General features: G+C 36.4%; 1 protein-coding gene across 4 annotated transcripts in view; it reads left to right on the forward strand.

Moving 5' to 3' along the window:
• Window positions 1-11,969, forward strand: part of LOC107722484 (protein bicaudal D homolog 1-like) — a 32,149-nt gene extending 20,180 nt beyond the window's left edge. The window contains exons 5-9 of one of the 4 annotated variants that reach the window (XM_016530841.1): window positions 1,660-2,769; window positions 2,869-3,020; window positions 4,925-5,135; window positions 10,328-10,413; window positions 11,603-11,969. In XM_016530841.1, coding sequence (XP_016386327.1) covers window positions 1,660-2,769; window positions 2,869-3,020; window positions 4,925-5,135; window positions 10,328-10,413; window positions 11,603-11,714 — 1,671 coding nt within the window. In that variant the 3' untranslated portion in view covers window positions 11,715-11,969. Of the gene's footprint in view, window positions 1-1,659; window positions 2,770-2,868; window positions 3,021-4,924; window positions 5,746-10,327; window positions 10,553-11,602 lie in introns of those variants that run through there. The other 3 variants (XM_016530843.1, XM_016530842.1, XM_016530840.1) reach the window with 3 other exon arrangements.
• Window positions 11,970-15,510: the final 3,541 nt, after the last annotated feature.

Below are 15,510 nucleotides of genomic sequence, written 5' to 3' on the forward strand. Positions count from 1 at the left end.
ATCGATGGAGTTTCGCTATCTCAGCCTCAAGCGTTAGATGGCTGACGCTTCTGATACAATGAGTGATCAAAAAGCAATTAAGCAGCACTTGAGCTCAATGACAGGAATCACATGTCTGTGGTTATGCTAAATTTGTGACAAGCAAGCTAACACACCTAGCTATCACAACTATCTATAGAATGGAATTTTATAAGCACATAGAGTGAAATATTCCATGTTTTCTAACAAAAGTATTGTAGGTTAGACTTTTACTAGAGAAACTGAATGCAAAAAACTAGAATCATGTATCATGTAATTCAATTCATTTTGCTGTTGTTGTTGTTGTTGTTGACATTTTTGTGCTTGATGAACTTTCATTTCTTAACTATTTCTATTTTTGTTGAAACCTTTAGGGATAGTTCACCCAAAAATTAAATTTTTGTCATTAATTACTCACCCTCACGTCGTTCCAAACCCATAAGACCTTCGTTCATCTTAGGAACACAAATTAAGATATTTTTGATGAAATCCGAGAGCTTTCTGACTATTTTTGTTTTCTTTATGCTCAAAAAGTATTCTCGTAGCTTCATAACATTACAGTTAAACCACTGATGTCACATGGACTATTTTAACGTTGTCCTTACTAGCTTTCTGGGCCTTGAACGTGGTAGTTGTGTTGCTGTCTGTGGAGGGTCAGAAAGCTCTCGTATTTCATCAAAAATATCTTAATTTGTGTTCCGAAGATGAATGAAAGTTCTTGCGGGTTTTGAACGACATGAAGGCGAGTAATTAATGACAGAATTTTAATTTTTGGGTGAACTGCTCACCCTCACGTCGTTCCAAACCCATAAGACCTTCGTTCATCTTAGGAACACAAATTAAGATATTTTTGATGAAATCCGAGAGCTTTCTGACTCTTCATAGACAGCAATGCAACTGACACGTTCAAGGCCCAGAAAGGTCGTAAGGACATTGTTTAAATAGTCCATGTGACATCAGTGGTTCAACCTTAATGACATGGAAGAGAAGAAATTATCATTATTTGATTATTATTTTTGTTTTCTTTATGCTCAAAAAGTATTCTCGTAGCTTCATAACATTACAGTTAAACCACTGATGTCACATGGACTATTTTAACGTTGTCCTTACTAGCTTTCTGGGCCTTGAACGTGGTAGTTGTGTTGCTGTCTGTGGAGGGTCAGAAAGCTCTCGTATTTCATCAAAAATATCTTAATTTGTGTTCCGAAGATGAATGAAAGTTCTTGCGGGTTTTGAACGACATGAAGGCGAGTAATTAATGACAGAATTTTAATTTTTGGGTGAACTGTCCCTTTAATACTTGTTTTCAGGATTCTTTGATGAATAGAATGTTCAAAAGAACATATTTCATTTGAAATGTGAAATCGTTTGTAACATTTCAAATGTCTTTACTGTCACCTTTGATCAATTTAATGTGTCATTTATGAATGTAAGTAATATTTTTTAAAAGTGTACTGACCCCAGTTGTGTAAATGAGTGAGTGAAGTGACATGTGGCCAAGTATGGTGACCCATACTAGGAATTATGGCAAGGCTATTCACGACTTCCCCCTGAATGAATGGCAAGGCTAACATATAGTGTTTTTTTTTTTTTTTAGATCTTGGATTTTGCTAACAACCTATGTATCATCTTGTCCACTAGGTTGAGCGAGAGAAGGCAGTTCTACTTTCCAACCTGCAGGAGTCTCAAACTCAACTGCAGCACACGCAGGGAGCTTTAACTGAGCAGCACAAACGCGTTCACCGCCTTACGGAGCGCTTCAACGCTATGAAGCACCTCTACAGTGACAAGGAGTTTGATACGGAGGAGTCAGAGAAGAACGACGTGCCCATTAACGGTTGCTGCGATTATGAGGCAGACATCAATGGAATGGAGCTTCTGGAGTGCAAATACAGAGTTGCCGTGACTGAGGTTATTTACTTGAAGGCAGAGCTTAAGGCTTTGAAGGAAAAATATAACCAGTCTTTGGAGAACCAATCAGAAGAAAGCAACCACAGTGAAGGGAAGGTCCAGGCTCTCGAAGAGCAGGTGAAACTGTTGGAGAAAGCCTGCCGTGAGGGCCGCGAGCGGGTTAGCAGTCTGGAAGTGGAGCTCCGGTGTGCTTCCGTTATGGCTAGTGAAAGTAACGGCATGCTGAACACAGCTCAGGACGAGCTGGTTACGTTTAGTGAGGAACTTGCTCAGCTCTACCACCATGTCTGCTTGTGCAACAACGAAACGCCGAACCGAGTCATGCTGGACTACTACCGTCAGAGCCGGGTTACACGTAGCGGCAGTCTCAAAGGCCCAGAGGACCCAAGAGCACTGCTTTCTCCACGTTTAGCTCGCCGTATCGCGGCTGCTAACTCCTCAGACATGTCCAAGAGTCCTCAAGACTCTCCATCAAAGGAACCCCTTGGAGAAGGAACTAAAGGGGAAGGAAGAAGTCCCAACAAAACCCCCTTTGGTTCACCAATCAATGGTTCATCTCTCTCACCCTCCCCAGTTCCAGAAACAGGTGATCTCCGCCGGGAACCCATGAACATCTATAACCTCAACGCCATCATCCGTGACCAGATCAAGCACCTGCAGAAGGCTGTGGACCGCTCGCTGCAGCTCTCCAGGCAGAGGGCTGCAGCACGAGAGTTGGCACCCATCCTAGATAAGGACAAAGAGGTCTGCATGGAGGAGATCCTGAAACTCAAATCCCTCTTGAGCACCAAGAGAGAGCAGATCGCCACATTGCGTCTAGTCCTGAAAGCCAACAAACAGGTAAGAAGGCCATGCAAATCCCAATATCCCCAGTTGTGTTTGGTCTCAAAAAGAAGCATATTAAACAGAACATTATATGTTTTTCATTTGTGTTTCTAGACTGCCGAGGTGGCCCTTGCGAACCTGAAGAGCAAATATGAAAATGAGAAATCCATGGTGACGGAGACAATGATGAAGCTTAGAAATGAACTGAAGGCCCTCAAAGAAGACGCAGCCACCTTTTCCTCACTGAGGGCAATGTTTGCCACAAGGTGCGTTTATCAGCCTTTATCGGCATTTATTATTATTGAGGACATCCAAACTGGTTTCTTTCTTTAAATAACATTCATGATTTAACAAAATGTTCTGTATTTGTAATAATCTTTCATCAAAATGTAACTGCTTGAAACTCTTTTACTTTCTGACTGATCTCACCTAGGTCGGAAATAGTGTTAGCCAACAGCTAAATAGCCATTTAGTTACTGTTACAGGTAGGGATGGAAATATAAGTTCAGGTTCTGATTCCTATTAACGGTTGCTGGTTGCTGGAATCATTCTGGTTCCTTAATGATTCCAATAAAGATCCTTGTAGAATTTTTACACTGGATGTGACTGGATTTTTTAAATATTTCTATTTGTTTCAAAACGATCACTTTCAAAAGTAACATTTCTATGTTTGCATGTTCCATAATGTTTGTATAACAAAGAAAAATGGTTTTAAACATTTAAAAAACTGAACCGTTTGAACGTTCAGAGAGCATTCAGAAAGAATGTTTTCGTAACTTAATGAAACGTTAGCAAAATGTCCTTAGAACATATTTGTGTCAGCTGGGGACACAACTAAAAATTGTAAAAATTAAAGTTTAAAATTTAGAAAATGGTATTTTATTGACAATGTATTTTTGAATGTGGCATAAATGCAATACAATAATTGGCCTTGAAGGGTTAGTTCACCCAAAAATTTTATTTTTTTCACCCCAGAGCCATCCTAGGTGTATGTGACTTTCTTCTTTCAGACGAATCCAGTCTGAGTTATATTAAAAATTGTCCTGGCTATTCCAAGCTCTATCTATCATTGCAGTCACCGGGTGTTGCAGTGCTTCAGTCCAAAAGAAGTTAAATAAAAAGCGCCCATCCATAAAAAAATTTGTCTCACACGGCTCCGGGGGGGTGAACAAAGTCCTCCTGTAGTGAATGCATGCGTTTTTGTAAGACAAATATCCATATTCAAAACGTAATAATCACTTTAATCTAGCTTGCGCCAACAGTTGTACACAGAAGCAGTTCCGGGAGGATGACGTATGAGTTCCGCATTGCGCATGCGCCGGTGAGTCTCTTGAAAACCAACGTTTGTTATCAGGAGCAAAGGAAGCAAAGTTTCCTTACTTTAGCAAAGGAAAACCAGTCTCATCTTGGCTTATATCGAAATCCTCTGACATTTGAAAACCAACGTTTGTTAAGAGGATCAAAGGAAGCAAAGTTTCCTTACTTTAGCAAAGGAAAACCAGTCATTTCTTGACTTATATCGAAATCCTCCGACATTCTTCTTTACAAATCCTCGTTTTGTACTTCTAATTCGTGACCGTTTTTTTGTTTCGATCTCTCCGCTGCGTTTCCGCGTGCGTCACTAATGAGCGGCGCATGCGCAAAGCCGACCTCATACGTTATCCGCCCGGAGCTGCTTCCGTGTACAACAGTGAGTGCAAGCTAGATTTTTAATATAACTCCGACTGGATTCGTCTGAAAGAAGAAAGTCATATACACCTAGGATGCCTCGGGGGTGAGTAAAACACAGCCTAATTTTCATTTTTGGGTGAACTAACCCTTTAACTCTACAGTATGTAAAACAACCATACTAAACAACAAATAAAAAAAAAATGGCAACATATTTAATTTATTCATATTTGTAAAAATACTACTAAAATGCATATGTATCGTACTACACAATTGATTTTTGACTAAAAAGAACTAACATTTTAGAGCCATTTGTTCAGGAATCTAATAACTTAAGATGGACAAAATCAAGTTCTTCACTATATTTTTTAAGGTTGAATATTATGTTTCACACAGAAATACATTATGGTAGTAAAATATGTTGTAATTATTCAAGATAATACTTATTCAGTCTTGTACAATGTGTTCTGATGTTTTATGTTCTCTCCTCCTTTTTGTCCAGATGTGATGAGTACGTAACTCAGCTGGATGAGATGCAGAGGCAGCTGGCTGCCGCAGAAGATGAAAAGAAGACTCTGAACTCCCTCCTGCGAATGGCTATTCAGCAGAAACTGTCCCTCACCCAACGCCTGGAAGACTTAGAGTTTGACCACGAGCAGTCACATTGTGGCCGTGGAGGAAAAGTGCCAAAAATAAAGAGCAGCCCTCAAAAAGTAAGTCATCAAACTGCACTCACTGCTCCCCCTAGTCCCACTGCATCGGTTTCAAAACCCCCTTCCTGTCTATTCCAAAACAATATGGTTGCATCAGCCAGTAGCTCTCCTTCACTGGATGTCCATTCTCCATCCTCCTCCTCCTGGACCTCCTCAGCCCAGCCGTTTTTCTTCGGCCAGTCGCAGTGGAAACTGGGCACTCAGACTTTAGTTTTAGACCCAGAGACGCTAAGTATTGAGTTTTGTCATGTTGTTCATAGCGGAGACTCTGATGCTCACATTCCCAGATCTGCTCCTACTTCCCCCTACCGTTCTCCTGTCCTGGGCTCTCGGCAGCCGTTGCCACGTTCTGTGAGATCTCGCATGCGCTCCAGTGTGACTCAGTTCATGCCTTCGGCCGCTTCAAGGACCTCTCTAGTCCAGCCTGGGACTCCCAGAATCCCTAATGACCCTAGTGACCCTCAGTAGGTGACACGGTTTAAGGACAGACTGGTTTCCATCTGATATGACTGCTTGGAGCATATGATTCAACTCAGGGATAGATTTAGAGACTTTTTTATTGATACTACTTTAAATTTCAACTAATTCATTCTGAACAGAATTATGTTTTGCCAACTCTAGAAATACACTATCGGTCAAAATGTAGGAATCATTTTTTTATGTTTTTGAAAGAATTCTCTTATGCGCACCAAGGCTGCATTTATTTGTTCAAAAATACAGTAATCTAGTGAAATACTATTACAATTTAAAGAAATGTTTCTATTTTAATATATTTTAAAATGTAATTTATTCCTGAGATGGCAGAGCTGAATTTTCAGTCTTCAGTGTCACATGATCCTTCAGAAATCATTCTAATATGCTGATTTGCGGCTCAAGAAGCATTTCGTATTATTATCAATGTTGAAAACAATTGTGCTGCTTAATATTTTCATGGAAACACTACCACATGATACACTACTATTCAAAAGTTTGGGGTTAGTACGATAAAAAAAAAAAAAGAAAGTAAGAAATTAAATGAATACTTTTATTCAGCAAGAACACATTCAATTTATAATGTTACAAAATAAATTTGTTTCAAATAAATACTTTTCTTTCAAACTTTGTATTCATCAAAGAATCCTGAAAAAAATGTATCACAGGGGTTCACAAAAAATATTAAGGAGCAGTTTTTAACACCGATAATATTAAGAATTTTTTCCTGAGCACCAAATCAGCACATTAGAATGTATTCTGACTTCTTTCAAAAACATTTAAAAAATCATAATTATTCCAAACTTTTGACCGATAATGCTCTTGAGTTACATGGCTTTGTGAGATATTGTTGTCTGGGTATAAAAATAAGATTAAATAATGCTAAAAAAAAAAATCCACTACGCTTGATGTCCTTTTTTGCGGCCTGGATAAGAAAACTGTTTTTTGGTAAGCACAGTTTTTGGAATCTGCATCAGTATTTGGATCATGCTGGAAGAATTATTCTATAAAGCAAAACAGGTATTGATTGGTGCATGTCTCTTTTAGAATATAATTCCCGCATGTGCGCTTCCATTTTATGGCTTGAAGAAATGAGTGCTACATACTGCATGCAAAGCAGTTAGTTTGTGTGATGGAGTTTTCAGTTATTTTTGCATTGACAAATAGCACATCTGACATAACTACAGCTCCATCCACTGGCAACAGTGTGCACTGAAGAATAGAACATTTACTTTTGCTTTTATGTAATCATCGAGCCTTATGAGTCTTTCAAAGTGCAGAATACTGAAATCATAAGTAGTAGCTCATGTATAATCACATTAAACCTATTTTAAAGATAAATGCAAACTGCTTTGCTAGCTAACAGAAAATGCTCAGTTGATCCCTACGCACCCTGTATGATAAAATGTGCCAGCGAGAGCTGTTCTATTCATGGACACAGCATATGGCAATGCAGGATCTGCCATATGCAAATGCAGGGATGTGTTCTTGCATATGCTGCCTGCTGCCCAGCTACTGCATTTCGATGAGCTGTAAAGTACAGAGCCACATTAAATGTGTCATTCATTATACCATGAGTCATTCTATGGAACGGGTGCCTTTCCAGTTTGACAGGGACATTTTTAGTGAATTTCTGAATGTTTTTAGTAAATTTTAGTAAGTTTTTATCAATTGTATTGTTCCGTCTCAAATTATATTTATGATTTTTAATGCATTTTAACAGGGTTAAAATGTTAATATACAGTGGGTAACACGGTGGACAGTTTTGCACATTTTAATATGACATTTTAATCCCTTTGCTTATAGATGTAAAATTGGAAGGTGTGTATTAGATAATTTAATGGTAATATTTCTGTATTATTATACAATATATAATATATTCTATATTATATTATTATTTCTATTTTTGTTTTTTTAAAGAAAATAATGGTAACGATTTAAGATCTGACAAACATAACAGACCATATTTTATTTTATTTTATTTTATTTACTCACTCAACTAAAATCTATTGTTTTGCTCCACTTAAACAGAAAGTAATGCAACTCTTTTTTCACATATATTTTTTCATCAAAATATAAGTATTTGGTAATTTAGCAAGAAGGCGGCCAAAAAAATAAAATAACAACAAAAAACAGATGACAACTTTTACATCTTACATTCATTTTTTAAGTTTATATAATATATAATGTGTATATATATAATATGTACAGTATTTAATACAAAAAAAGGCACTCGTTTTGTAGAATGACGTTCATTTAAGGAGCTGTGGACTAAAAAGCATTTGACAAGGTCAGCAGTTGAAGGTTGTACAGAACATCAGAACATTGTGTTAGCATTGCTCATGCAAGACTGACTTGAGATGTAGTTCATACAGATCTGATGATAGACAGCGGTTACATTACATGCATAGACAAGCCTCTGGAAATGAGAGGTTTTCTTTTTTTTCTTCTATTTCTAGGAGTAATCAGAGATTTCAGGTCGAGTTTAGCTTTGTAATATTGCTGTTTCCCGCGCCTTGTTTAAAGACGTGACATGTATTGTGTATGATGTGACTCAGTTGATACATTTGTAAATTATGGAGTTCTACTCTAGTGTAATGGAAACCAGTCTGATCTGCTTCACCGGTGTCACCAGGGCCCAGCATTAAGGAATGAAATGGCACTTGACCATTTTTCCCCTATATGTAAGGAAAGGTTTAACGAAATTGAGAATAACAATTTAAACAGTCATATCATAATATGACATAATGTATGTCAAATAAATGCATCAAATTCATGAGGTGTAACACTGTTATAGTTTCTGATAGTTTTGTTAAAACAGTTTTTTTTTACAATAGTGACAGTACCCAGAATCCTAAAAAAAAAAAAAAAAACTATATTTCTGATAATGATGTCCATAAAAGAGCAGTGGATGCGTCCATTTTCTGCCTGTAGGTGTCAGTGTTTCTACATTTCACACTTATTACTGAATGTGTCAAATGCTGTTTTGCCCATGGCGATCAAAACGTATCCCAACAACAGAGCAGTAGTTTCCTTCTGATTAAAATACAATAAAATTACATTTTTGACACTGGCGCTGTAGACATAATTGTTTGCAATATAGAGATGGTTATGTCAATAATGCATTTATACAACCAACTGCCCAGTACACCCACAAACTGCATAGCAATGTATTAAAAAACACATAGATTGGCTGCATATAACAACACCCAAATAACCACCCATGACACCCCAGCATCACGACAGTCAGTTTTGCACAAGAACTACTTACACTGGAGTGTGAATGGGAAAAAGAAAAAATCTTATTAAAATGTCTTGTGTATATGTGCTCTTAGCTAGACAGCATCATCAACTGTACTGTGTTAGATATTACTTTTTGTCTTGTCAAATGTATAAATGTATGTGTGTTTGCACGCTCTCATTAACAAAGCAGCAACACTGCATATCATTTGCGCCTGACACATACACTACTGTTTAAAAGTCTGAGCTCAGAAAGATTTTTTTTAAAGAAATTAATACTTTTATTCAGCGTGGATGCATTAAATTGATCAAAATGACAGTAAGGACATTTATAATATTACAAAATATTTCTATTTCAAATAAATGCTGGTGAATATTAACTTTTTTCATCAAAGAAAAATAATGATTTTTTTTTCTACAGAAATATTAAGCAGTGCAACTATTAATAATTAATGTTGAAATAAGAAATGTGTCTAGAGCACCCAACCAGCATATAGAATGATTTCTAAAGGATCATGTGACAATGAAGAATGAAGTAATGTATGCTATATACACTGAAAAAAATTATAAACGCAACACTTTTGTTTTTGCCCCCATTTTTCATGAGCTGAACTCAAAGATCTAAGACTTTTTCTATGTACACAAAAGGCCTATTTCTCTCAAATATTGTTCACAAATCTGTCTAAATCTGTGTTAGTGAGCACTTCTCCTTTGCCGAGATAATCCATCCACCTCACAGGTGTGGCATATCAAGATGCTGATTAGACAGCATGATTATTGCACAGGTGTGCCTTAGGCTGGCCACAATAAAAGGCCACTCTAAAATGTGCAGTTTTACTGTATTGGGGGGTCCAGGGGGGTCCGAAAACCAGTCAGTATCTGGTGTGACCACCATTTGCCTCACGCAGTGCAACACATCTCCTTCGCATAGAGTTGATCAGATAAGTTTATAATTTTGTTCAGTGTATAATTACAAATTACACTATATTTATTACACTTTACTTTTAAACTAATCACAAATGACACAATTTGTTTTAAAACATAAAACAGGTATTTTCAATTGTAATAATATTTCACAATATTACTGTATTTTTGATCACATAAATGCAGCCTTGGTGAGCCTAAGAACTTTTTTCAAAAACATTAAAAAATTCTTACCGTCCCCAAACTTTTGAAAAGTAGTGTATCTCTGTTTAACAAACAGAAGGTGGTTCCATCTTGCTTTCCTTCCATCGTTATATCTGGTATTCCTCATGAATGTACACAAATATATGCAGCTGAATGTTTTGTAATTATTTTTCTCTCATTCTACATGCTGTATTCATTCATTTTAAGTGTGATTCTGCATGAGATTAACACATAGAATCACACTCTAGTTAGCCCAATGCAGCCATTTCCGGCGAGTTCACTTCTCGTCTCTGTCTGTGTTTGTGTCACTAACCCTGACTATCACACCTCTGTATATCTGTCTAATTTATCAGTCTCTCTTAGATTGTCAGCAGCCTGCTGCCTCAGTACCGCCAACCTCCCCACAACTGAGGCACGGGAGGGCATCCACGGGCCACAGGTAACCCGTTCTTTGGAGGAACTCGCGCTCTACTGCTTCCTTTCTCACTCTATTTCTAAGAGATGTAAGGTCACGCATTCACAAGTATTGTTAACAACAGCCACCCACTAGCTCACACTTTTACAATACAATTGATATACACTACCAGACATAAGCTTGTAATAATTAGTGTTTTTTCATGTATTTAAATAAGATCTCTTATGCTCACCAAAGCTGCATTTATTTGATCAAAAATCCAGTAAAAACAGTAGTATAGTGAAATATAATTTCAATTTAAAAATAACTTTTTATTTATGTGAATATATTTTAAAATGTAATTTATTCCCGTGATTCTTTATTACCCCATTCTTCAGTGTCACATGATTATTCAGAAATAATTTTCATTTGCAGATTTTTTGCAATTATTATTGGTGCTCAGTTATTTAGCATTTATTTCAGCATTTCTTTGAAATATAAATCTTTTGTACCATTATAAATGGATTTACTGTCACTTTTAAACAGTTTAACATGTCCTTGCTGAATTAAAGTATGCATTTATTTTCCTTTTCTTTTTTGCATCCTACGTACCACTACCTTTTGAATGGTAGTGTATCATGGTTTCCACAAAAAACTATTGTTTTCATTATTCTTATTAATAAGAAATGTTTCTTAAGCACCAAATCAGCATATTAGAATAGTTTCTGGATCATGTGACACTGAAGGCTGAAATAATACAGGAGCTGCTGAAAATTCAGCTTTGCCATCACAGGAATAAATTATATTTTAAACTATATTCAAATTTGGAACAGTTTTAATAATATTTCACAGTAATACGGTTTCTACTGTATTTTTATCAAATAAATGCAGTCTTGGTTTCAAAAACATTTAAAAATCGCAATTATTCCAAACATTTGACCGGTCAGGTATACAAAAATAAAACTGAGATGCCCAGCATCCTTTCATCACCCTCTCATCCCGAGTTGTCAATTATAGACAACATTTCTTTCGTCCCATACAACTTTGCCTCTTAAAAGCTCCTTGCTTTTGCATGTGCCTCTGTGTGTCTGTCAAAAGTGAGTTAATGTTTATGTCTGAATTAGTGAATTGTGTTTTTTCTCAGCAACAGTCGCTCCAGTATAATAGGAAACATCATGTGGCGATTTCATTTTACACCTACTCATGGCCACTGTTTCTGTTTGTCTCTTGGTAGTCCTAAAGTGTTGTTAGCTCTTCAAGAGGACCAAATGACTGTGGCCAACTGCAGACTTCCATGTGATCCTTTCAACTGTCTGGCCCATCATTCTCATCTTTTTGGCCCTTAGCCTCCTGTCGTTGGACTCCAACAGTGACCAATTCTCACAGAGACAGATAAAGGGGGCGGGGCACACCAGTCAACCATGACCTCCAGCCAATCAGACGAGGGGCCCGCCCTAATTTCCCGCCCAGTTACTGAAATTGGATGAATTATTCAATGAAGCTTATTGTGAACGCACTAATTATCATCCTGAGTGAGATGAGATCAAACGGAAATGGACTGATGTATACCTATTTATTAATCTATTTATTACTTTATTTATTTGTGTTTTTGTTTGTTTATTTTAAAATATGATGCGCGTTGTGTCTGATTGTTTTAATATAAATATGATTTTGGATATGAATGCAGTTTTTCTTAAAATTACACTTTTAAACCACAAAAATTAGTATTAATTACATCAACCCAGGAGTATTGTGGAATGTAAGGTGACTTTCTATCAGTCAAAACTAATATTTTCAATCTTTGACGCAGAGAAAAGTGTGATAGAAAGATGTTTGAAAAGTTGGTAAATGGATTATTGAGAGACATTACGCATCATTTTTTTCAATAAGTAGACACAATTTTCAGTATAACATTTGAGTGACTTTGATTTTGACCTTCAAGCTCCTGAGGTGATGTTTGCATTAAAGAGTTTTGCAAATCTCAGCTTTTCTAACGTCATTGCACATGGAATTTGTTTCTTTGTCCTTTTTTTAACAGTTTATTGCAACGCATAAAGATTATATTTTATACCTGAATTCTCTTTTTTATTGCCGAAGTGATGTCAAATAAGTCTTTGAGGACTGAGTGGACATGTAGGCCTATTTCAGTGCCCGCTGGGCAAAAATCATGTTTGTGGGAGTGGAGTTATAGCTTGAGTGAGGCTTGATCCCAGTGTGCTGCTAAATTTGAACATGAAGTGGGTTTATTATTCTCAGATCTGCTCCAAAAACAGCATACAAGCCCTATTTACTGTATCCCATATTCACTATAGAATCTCTCATTTTCATTTTCTATTTAAGTTATATCTGACCTTTACCCTGTATAAAGCACAAACACATTTATCTATGCATTTTGAAACAGGCACAGAATCGTTTTCATGTCATTTGGTCATCTGTCCTCCAATCACGCCGTGATTTGTACCAGCAGGACAAATATAAGATGTCATTGTTTTTATACAGCAGCAAACCACAAAAACACATTTCCAGTCTCATTGATTGACTGAAAGGTTATTAATGGGTCTAGATCAGTGATGGGCAAACTTGGCCCTTCCAGGCCACTTTCCTGCAGAGATTTGATCCAACCCTGATAAAACTCACCTGCCTGTAGCCTTCTAGTAGTCTTGAAGACAATGATTAGCTGGTTCAGGTGTGTTTGATTAGGGTTGGAGCTAAACTCTGAAGGAAAGTGGCCTGGAAGCTGGCAAGGAGTCAAAATTCGCCACAACACCGGTTATCTCATTTCATTGGCTAAGCAGTTTAGGTAAACGCATTCAAATATTCGACTCACTGAGATGAATCAATAACTCCACAAACTAATGTTTTGAGTTCGGTGAATCAGAATATAGTCTACAGTAGGAGGTCAGAGGAAATGACTGGACCAATCGTGCTATTGGAGCTCTTAGAGGGCGGTGATATGGGCTGATAAAGCGATAATGACTGGCTCAGAACAGTGTACTACTGTAAGAGCCAAAGATTCTGAGGTAAACACTGAACCGAAGCGTTTCGCTTTACTTTTGCGCAACTTCTATGTATAAAATTTTGTAAAACTTTTGAAAAAATGTAAAAGTTTTTGGTCTTTGTCTACATTCTCACACCTCAAAAAATAAGGCTCCAAGGATTTTCGAATGTTGTGTTGTAATATTGTGCAGATTTGATTTTAATCCGATTCTGACACCTGTGGTGTCAAATATTCCATAGTTGTTGTAAATTCTATTCTTCCACCTTCTTAAATGGCAATTGTTTACTTTTAGTTGAATTTTTATTTCTGTTTTTCAACGAGAGATAAAAAGAAAAGTCAAGAAATCAACATTTGTTTTAACATAAAGAGTTAGGATAAGGTTTAAAGAGCAGGTCATATGGTATTTTAAAGGGGTCATATGACGTTGCTTATACTGTGTTTCTACGCGTTGCATTGTGTATCGCGCCGCGTAAACATGTCTGCATTTATTTATTTTATTTATTTATTTAGTCATTTATCAGACGCTTTTATCCAAAGCGACTTACAAATTATTAGAAGCCAAAGAAGATAAAAGCCAAGATTAGAGAAGCAGTCCTTGGTAAAATGACATGCACACAACAAAAGGTTCAAATTGTATTTCTGTGGTATCCTTGAACACAGGTCTTCTCAACATGATGTAAACACATAACTAGCGGAAGTGTTTGTGGGCAGGTCAGACTCGTAGTTCGTATTTCGCGGTCAGGCGGGGATTATGCAAATGTGTTACCCAGTGACGTATACCGGTAACAGGCAAAAGATTCGAAAATATGATGACTCGTTAAGGCGATTCAGAATCGACTCTCTCTTTTGAGAGACAATATCTTTATTTATCATGCACTTTTTTGATTAACAACTTTGCAGATTGTTTTCATTTAAGGATAGTGTTATAAACTGCAAAAGAGATATTTTTCAAAAACCCATATGACCTGCTCTTTAAGATCAAAGGTATAAAATTATAAACATAGTAAATAATATAAAATACGTAATATAGCAATGATTGAAACAATACTGAGAAGGAAGAGCTAGAAAGAGCAAGGTATCTTAATCTGAAGAAATTATAGGGCTGCTCTCATATTCAGTTTATTTAAACAGTAGAGTTGATAGTGCACATGAACAGGAAAAAGAACAGGGACCCTTAAGAGCTATTTCCTGCAAAAAATAAATAAATAAATATAAATAAATAAGTACTATATAGAAATGTTTTCCTCCTCAAACATTTGGGATTTGAGTAACAGAACTATTTTTGGAGTGCACTAACACAAGTGTGTGCTGTTATTAAAGTTAACTATTAATTTTCTGTGGTGCTTCGCTGCATGCTTCCTCTGTGACACTAAAGTCAGGTGAGATGGGCCTGTTATCGTAACATCATCAGAGCTTATCAGACTTTATTTGGTTGTGATTGGTGTATTCTGCACTAGCAGGCCTTTGTGATGTGAGAGAGAGGGGCTATAAATAACTCATGATACACACCCTCCATTATCCTCTAGTAATATTTGAGGACATTGTGATCCAGCCACAGGAAATGAGACATAATTTCAACTATAACACTGGGATTTAGTCTAAAATAATTACTGTTATATCAACATGGAATTGACATTAATACTTTATCTTTAGGTATGTTACTCTAACGGGCTTTTTCGAGGCAGATATTCTGTACATGTAGAAATATCCAGCAGATGGCAGTATAACACCAAAAAAGGGGATTTGTAACCTCTCAATACTGCTTAGAGTCTCATGGACATTTCTGATGTTATTTCTAAATTGACACATTAAAGACTTTGTGTTAAGTGTAGCTTTTGTGTGTGTTGATGTCACACAGCATATAGGCCACACACACACACACACACATATATATATATATACTGTATATGTGTGTGTGTGTGTGTGTGTGTGAGTACATAATACATAATAAATATACTGTGTATATTTATTATGTATATATAAATGCACACACATGCATGTATATATTTCAGAAAAAAATTAATTTTATGTTTATATATTAAATATATGCATTTATAATATAAATTATATAAATATACTCATGTAAATACATATTTTCAAAATACATACTGTATGCGTGTGTATTTATATATACATAATAAATA

The sequence above is a fragment of the Sinocyclocheilus rhinocerous genome, unplaced genomic scaffold (genome assembly GCF_001515625.1).
Source record: "Sinocyclocheilus rhinocerous isolate Xijiao unplaced genomic scaffold, SAMN03320098_v1.1 scaffold604, whole genome shotgun sequence".
NCBI classification, from domain to species: Eukaryota; Metazoa; Chordata; class Actinopteri; order Cypriniformes; family Cyprinidae; genus Sinocyclocheilus; species Sinocyclocheilus rhinocerous.